The sequence below is a fragment of the Diceros bicornis genome, chromosome 36 (genome assembly GCF_020826845.1).
Source record: "Diceros bicornis minor isolate mBicDic1 chromosome 36, mDicBic1.mat.cur, whole genome shotgun sequence".
In the NCBI taxonomy this organism is placed as follows: Eukaryota; Metazoa; Chordata; class Mammalia; order Perissodactyla; family Rhinocerotidae; genus Diceros; species Diceros bicornis.
Window position 1 is genome coordinate 27,583,140 of NC_080775.1, and position 7,976 is coordinate 27,591,115.

Here is a 7,976-nt window from a genome sequence, read left to right on the forward strand (position 1 = left end):
CTAATTTTCGTTAAGTGTCTCTAGCCGGCTACTCGTCCCCAGTCTACCCAGGAGAACTTACCGGCTCCTACTGATCAACAGTCTGTCTGTCTGGGCTTTATTGATCACAGGGCGGGCGGCGCGAGGCGGATGCGCCGAGAGGGAGCTGGGGGGGGCGCGGGGAGGGGAAGGCTGAAAACAGACCCCAGCGCCCCGCTGCCCCCCTTCCTGGCTCCGGACTGGATGCCCGCCTCGGCCACACGCGAGCCAGGGGGGCTCGGCAGGGGCGCCTCGGCCGTCGTTGCACGCGGGGGACCGCCAGCCGTCCCTGGGCTCCCACAGCGCGCAGCGTGGCGGGCGAGGGCGGCCACGCGGGTCTCCCGCGTGCTTCGGGAGGAACAAAAAAGAAGCCACGGACACCGGCTCGAGGCCGAGTTGTGAGGGACATGGAGGCGGGTGCCAGGGACAGACCCAGAGGCCGGGCTCGACCCGCTCCTCCCGAAGGTCACGGACGTGCAGGCCTCCGCGAGGGGGAGCGCGGGAGACAGCAACCGCCGGCCCGCGGGCCCCGACGCCGGCGCCGCTAGGAGCCGCCGGGCAGGTCCCTCCTCGCCCGCGTCGGGGCCCGCCCCCTGGCTGCGGGAATGACTGACTGGAGCCTGGCAGCCAATCGGACGGCGCGGGCGCTGCCGGGGCGGGGCCGGGGGCGGGGCGGGGTCGGGCCGGCTGGGGGCGCCGGGCACTATTTACGGCGCGGAGCCGGGCCGGCCGAGGCGGGCGCAGGCGGGAGCTCGCGGCTGGCTGGTCGGTGCGCGCCCGGGGAGCCTCTGCCTTCGCCGAGTGGCCAGCCGAGGGCGAGCGAAGGCGCGAGCCTACTGGGGACTGTGAGCGGAGCGCAGGAGCCGGTGGCGACAGAGCCGGACCGCGAAAGTGCTCTGGGCTCTTGGGCGCGCCCTGCAGCCGCGCTCCATGGTCCGGCCGCGGCCCAGCCCCTCGCCCCGTCGCTGACGGCGCCCGCCGCCCCGGGCAGCACCCATGCTCCGCGCGCTCCGGGAGTCGTAGGCTGCAGCTGCGCCGCGGCGCCGGGAGCCGGCGGGGGCGCCGCGGCCGTGGGGGGCGTCAATGGATCGCCATTCCAGCTACATCTTCATCTGGCTGCAGCTCGAGCTGTGCGCCATGGCCGTGCTGCTCACCAAAGGTGGGTGCCCGCCGGCCGGCCGCGGGCTCCCCGGGAGGGGCGCGGGGGTCCCGGGGCGGCCGCCGGCGCGGGCCTTTGAAGCCGGCTGCCAAGCCTTTGTTAGCGGCGGGCGAGCTTTCCTCCCGCGCTGGAACCGCAGGTCGCGACAAGTTGCCTGTTCTTAGAAGTCGCGGCGGTGGCTTCGCGGCCGTCCGTCCCCTCGGTTGTCCCGCGCCCGGCGCGTGGAGGTGGGGTCAGACCTCAGGGCAAGTGGCTGTCAAAATGCTTTTGTAAATCTGTCTGTAGTGAACTTCTGAACGTTTGCCGCCCGGAAACGGGGCCTTAGGATGCGCTGGGACCCGTGCGAGGGCGGGGCGGCCAGGAGAACCGCAGACCCCTGCCCCCAGCTGCACTGCCCGAGAGTGTGTGTGTCCGTATATCTCTGAGTGAGTCTGTCCGTGAGTATGTCTCTGTATTGGAGTATATTTCTGTACTTGAGTGTGTCTCTCTGTTTGAATGTGTCCCTGAGTCTGTCTTTGTGTGTCTCTGAGGGTCTTTGTGAGCCAGCGAGTATGTGTGCCTCCCTGCGAGTGTAGGTGTCCAAGGTGTGTCTCTGCAGGAGTGTGTGTGTTGTGTTGCTTCTCAGTGGCTGGAAGGAGTAGGCTCTGTCAGCGGTCCCGTTTCGCACTAACCTCATCTTTTACAAACACTCCTCAAAAAAAAAAAAAAAAAAAAAAAGCAGCGGTCAGTTTCCTTTCTTCCCTGCGGGCTTCACCTTTTAGATCGAAATAACTCGAGCTCCCTCTAGGTTTCGAGGGTCCCCCAGCTCCCCCGCCATGAATTCTACCTACTGTTCTGTGAACAGATAATTTAAAAAAAAAAAAAAGGAAGCGTTATTTAGCTTTTGCACTCCCCACTTTTCTCTAATTGCCATGTAGCAGGCATGAGGTTAAAGGATAAGCTAGCCCAGCAAGGATGATGTGCTACAGTATTTATTTATTTAGGAAGGAAGGGTGTAATTAACCCTAAATAACAGCCCTTGCAGCCTGCAGAGGGGAGCCTCCTGGCCCTATCAAAGGCCGGCAGAACAGGGAGGGACTGAGGCTGACATGAAGTCACAGATACCGAAACTATGCGCCTGATAATGATATAATTAGGGGATCAGAGATTTCTGACTGCTGTGGACTTCAAAAGCTTTGAAAGAAGCCTGCAGTCTCTCCTGTAGCCATCTTGACTAAAGCAGACATTTTTGTTTAATCGCTACATACAGTAACAAGAAAAGGGGGGAGACAGAAGAGCATTGTTCACTGTTTCAAAATACCAGTTCCCTCTCTGGCCTTTTGCGTGCCACAGGAAGAAACTTTATGAAAGGACAGAAATATAGTTTTAATACAGTAACACAAAAGTCCATTCAACTGACTCAAATGTGGCTCCAATTAAAAAAAAAGTTGTTAGAACTTTCCTAGTTACCTGTCAAAATTTTATTGGACTGTTTTAGGTCATTGAAAATACAGTATTTTAAATAGGCTCTCATAAACATTTAAGCAGCACTTTACTTGTATTCCGTTTTCTTTTTCGGCACTAGGTCTGAGGTGAATAGGATCTGTTTTATTTTAATTTAATCTGTTTTATTTCTATTTTAAATCTGTATATGGAATTTGTCAGACTAGCGATAGGTAGTCATCATCACGTCCGCATAAGACCGGTGAGCTTTATGCGAAAAGCAAACTTGGAAATAGGAGAAAGGAGCCTCTGCAAAGTAAGATTCTAACTTGAAGGTCTTACTGGAGAGGGGACTAGGGCCCAGACCCAGGACAGCGAGTGCCGATTTAGGATGGGAGCAAGACCTCCAGCTTTGGATGGTTAAACTCAGATTGCCAAAGATCCATGTTCAGTTGGCTGGTTTTTTTAGAACTGAAGCACTAGCAGCCTGTGGTGAAACTGAGCATACAGTATGGTGGCCTGGAATTTGGACAGATAATTAAATGAGACACTTTACTCCGGCATTCACAGAGAGGGGGAGGAGGGAAGGTGAGGATGGGAAGAGGTTCGTAGAGCAGCATGCCTGGGTGTGTTTAGTTTCAGAGCGGAGGTTCGGAGGTTCGGTAACTAGACAGAACTTCAGACTGGGAAGCTGGGAAGAGGTGTGTGCATCAGTTACAGTTACAGTAGCTTTAGCCGTGACATATGACAGTAACCGGAGTCCACCGGGTCCGTATCAAATGAGTGATAACTCTGAGGCCCAGATTATTTCATCTGGAAATTGATGTTAAAAGCCTCGCGTCTTGCATTGGGGCAAAATGTGAACAGTGACTTGCAACTCACAAAATGAGTTTTATAAAGGAAACTTTTAATCACTTCCTGTAGAAAAATTTGAGGTTTCCTTCAGGATTTTTCATTCAACCAGCAGAGGATTTTCAGTTTCAGTGTTTCCCCTTTTAGATCCCATGTTGAATTACATGTAAAACTGGGGAGTCGGGGGGGGGGGGGGGGGAGAAGTTAGCCTTCCAGTTTACACCCTCCCCCCTGCCCCCACTTTTATGACTTTCCATTTGGGCTGAACGAAATTGACTTTGGCAAGCAAACCACTAATTGTAAACTGCCTAGTTCCTGTTTTACAATATACTGACTAAAAGCTCCTCTGCATGAAAAGATCTTTATAGGCGAAGTTTGCCTTTTCTAGAGAGGTTGCAAATAGCTGCCCAGTTTCATAGTTTTAAAACCTCCTGACTGGAGCAATTTCTAGATTGTTGTGTTTCTAGTTAATAACTTTATAAGGTGTTAGCTAAGGCTCTTAAATCTTGGCACAGCTCTTCAAGGTAGTAAACAATTCTGTAGTTCCGGTCAAATATTTATACTGACAAAATCAAAAAGCCTAACATTTTATGTTGTATGGTCGTGTAGGATTAAAACGAATAAATAATTTACCTTACGGTAGGAGAAATTATTGTGACTATTATTTTCCTTCAGAAACAAAAATTATTATTTTTAATTACTCTCTAACTCATCAGAAATCTAAATTGAACTTTGATTCTCTGCTATGGGGATTAAAACATTTGTAAAATTACATTTCACTGGATTGAAATTTAAGCACTGGCTTGCACAAAGGGCTTTTCCAGTCTACAGGGGCTGCTATTGTAAACACTCAGATGAACATTCTAAAAGTTAGTGCCTTGGAGTTTGGGGATCAGGAATTGCTTAGGTAGATGCTGTATCTGGTCCCTGAAGCGCTTTGATGCAATTTCTCCTTGTTTTCAGGTGAAATCCGGTGCTACTGTGATGCCGCCCACTGCGTGGCAACTGGCTATATGTGTAAATCAGAGCTGAGCGCCTGCTTCTCCAGACTTCTTGATCCTCAGAACACAAATTCGCCTCTCACCCATGGCTGCCTGGACTCTCTTGCAAGCACAGCAGACATCTGCCAAGCCAAACAGGCACACAACCACTCTGGCCCCACCATGCCCACGTTGGAATGCTGTCATGAAGACATGTGCAATTACAGAGGGCTGCATGATGTTCTCTCTCCTCCCAAGGGGGAGGCCTCAGGTAGGGAGAAGCCCTTCCTAACCAGAATGCTGGCCCCACAACTTTGTATGTCTGCTATTGATTTTGTTGTTAATGTAATTAGAGACACCAGAGGGAGAAGCATGGCTGGATGCAAAGATGCATCTCTGTTGAGTAGCTTTTATGTCTGCCCGAGCATTAGATGTCTGTCTATATAATAGGTTTTGCCTGTTTTTTCAACATTTTGAAGACATTAAAAGACCATTACTACTCAGTAATGACAGTCTGTAAACAAATGTTTTTGTAGCTTCTTTGTACCATTTTGCAACATTTATTTTCAAAATATGGTTGATTTCATGGTGAATTTCTTTTTAATGGGGTCCCTTATTTAAAATGCATAAATGATCCTGAATATCTACAGGAAGGGGGTTAGCATGGTTTGATAATTTTGTTATTTTGTTTGTGCTCCTTTAGGACAACGAAACAGGCATCAGCATGACGGTAGCAGAAACCTCATCACCAAAGTGCAGGAGTTGACTTCTTCCAAAGAATTGTGGTTCCGGGCGGCTGTGATCGCTGTTCCCATCGCCGGAGGCCTGATTTTAGTGTTGCTCATTATGTTAGCCCTGAGGATGCTTCGAAGTGAAAACAAGAGACTGCACGATCAGCGGCAACAGATGCTCTCCCGTTTGCACTACAGCTTTCATGGACACCATTCCAAGAAGGGGCAGGTGGCCAAGTTAGACTTGGAATGCATGGTGCCCGTGAGTGGCCACGAGAACTGCTGTCTGACCTGTGATAAAGTGAGACAGGCAGACCTCAGCAACGATAAGATCCTCTCGCTGGTTCACTGGGGCATGTACAGTGGGCACGGGAAGCTGGAATTCGTATGACGGAGTCTTATCTGAACTGGACTTCTTGGACGCTTGAAGGCCTCTGAGTTCTGCTGGACAGGAGCACTTTATCTGAAGAAAAACAAACTCGCATAATCATCTTTGAGAGACACAATGACCTCTGCAAACAGAATCTTGGATATTTCTTCTGAAGGATTATTTGCACAGACTTAAATACAGTCAAATGTATTATTTGCTTTAAAATTATAAAAAGCAAAGAGAAGACTATGTACACACTGTTACCAGGGTTATTTGCATCTGAGGGAGCTGGAATCGAGTACCTTAATAAACTAAAATGTGCTCCGTGTAAGCTCCTACAGCTTGATTTATTGTAAAGATTTAAAAATATATATATATATTTTGTCTGAAATTTAGTGGTGTCTTGTCATAAATTAAAAACTAAGTGGGAAGTGTAAGAAACTTCATGTAAATTATAGAAATGAAGATCTGTTGATGCTTACAGTAGGGTCTCGACTATAGGATTTGGCTTGATTATTATTAGTTTTTTTTAAAGAAGACCAAAATCTCGTTTATTCTTACATGTGTAGTAGTTTTCTTACAGCGTGGAAAATTTCTAAATGTGGACTGCCCATCATTCAATGTCTTACCCACTTTTTTTTTGTCTTTTCTTTTGGTGAGGAAGATCGGCCCTGAGCTAACATCCATCCGTGCCCATCTTCCTCTATTTTTTGTATGTGGGCCGCCGAAGCAGAGCGTGCGAATTTAAATCACTATGCCGCTGGACCGGCCCCTTAGCCACATTTTTTTTGTTAGGATAATTCTAGTTTTTAACTTTGATCTAAGAGAAATCTTAAACTTATTTATACCAGGCCAGATATGATGGATCAATTTTTGAAATCACCTTAGCAAAGGTAATATTTATCAGCTTGATCTAGTTGCTCTGGAATACCTTTTTAAATGTGTCTACCTCCAACCAAAAAAGAAAAAAAACACCACTAAATGAAACCTTTTGTTTGTAGTTAAAGTTATTCTCTGCCTGCTTTTACTGTTGATTAATTCATCGGTTTACTCTGTCTGAAACCAAATTAAATATTTGAGACTCCAGATTAGCCAAATTTTGTTGTACCATGGCTGCTAGTTTTCAAACTTTCCTTCAACATAGTGTTATACTCACATTTTTTTTTTACTTCTCAATTTTTAGAAAGGTTTTCAGTAGTGAATGTCGTATATCAATTGAGATTTAAATAACACGCAGTTTCCTCCCCCAAATGATCCTTTAAATGTAACCAAATAGAGCATTGACTTTAGCTACTAACTAATACACTGCGTTTCTACTCCTGTAGACTTTGTGTCTGGCAACACTGCCCAGCCTGAATTTAAAACCATGCCAGGTTTGTGTACTTTTCCCCCAAAATGGGCCTTTGTTATCTTAATCTGAGAATAATTTGCCAGGTAGGGTTTTTTTCATGATTCTTTTGTATATTTGAAACTTTTGCTTAAAAATTAACCTATAGTCTACATATTTGAGTATGAGGTTTTCTTCTATGAGTGTTAAAGGATTTTTTTTGCATATTTTCTGGAATATTTTATGATAAGCATAATTTGGGTCCCTTAGGACGGATGCAGTAGCCAAGTTCATGGAAGAATCTGAGTTGACATGACTAGTCTAAAAATGAATACCTAGATTATTTAATAATTAATAGACCACAGCTCCAAACAAATTAGGCTATGGAATAAATATGCATTTTAATAAATGACATGCATTCGTATTGTGCTTTTTGAGGTTGACAGTTCTCGCTTGGATGAATTCCAGCTCATGAAAGGTGTTAAGTTTTATGTGTGTCAGTTTTTGAGGGAGCTGAAGAATTGTTGGACCTAACTATCCAAATCTGTCTAGGGAAGAGAATTGATCAAAATTTCCAGTTGGTGAAATTTCACCCACGTCTCCGCTTTCTAGCTCAACATCGAAGTACAGTAGTTTTGTAGCTTGAAGATTGAAAGACTTCTTGCTCCTTGTACCTTCTCATTTCATGTAGAGTGTCATGCAAGCTCAATGATGCTTGAAGGCCAGACTTTATATCAGCTCTCTGTAGTTAATTTTCTTGCTCTGCTGTTATTTCTGTTCATCCCATTTCTTCCAAGTGCTGGTTAACTAAGAAATCAACACTTCATTAGGAAATAAAACAATGAAGCATTTCAAGTCATATGCTTTGAAACACTTTGAAATTAGTAAACCCCATCCTCCGGGAAAGGCCTGTGTCAGGGTAGTGATAAAATGATAGAAATTTAAAGGAAGATGAACGGGAAGTGTCTCCACTTGGTTCTGTTTTCACTGACTTGCCTCTTGTTTTTTCTACTGTAAATTCATAAGGCTGTTTACATCCCTGTTCAATGGGATGGTGGCTCTGTGCCCATGCTCTGTCAGGCTGGGTTTTCTAGGGCTCAAGTTCTAGCCACATAAT

The 7,976-nt window shown here is 46.8% G+C and overlaps 1 protein-coding gene across 1 annotated transcript; it reads left to right on the forward strand.

The window, feature by feature from the left end:
* Positions 1 to 775: 775 nt before the first annotated feature.
* On the forward strand, positions 776 to 7,271 carry BAMBI (BMP and activin membrane bound inhibitor). Its single transcript, XM_058532706.1, has 3 exons — positions 776 to 1,177; positions 4,415 to 4,702; positions 5,135 to 7,271. Exons 1-3 carry the CDS (start codon positions 1,102 to 1,104, stop codon positions 5,551 to 5,553), a joined length of 783 nt encoding a protein of 260 aa, XP_058388689.1. The 5' UTR covers positions 776 to 1,101; the 3' UTR covers positions 5,554 to 7,271.
* The last annotated feature ends 705 nt before the right edge of the window (positions 7,272 to 7,976 follow it).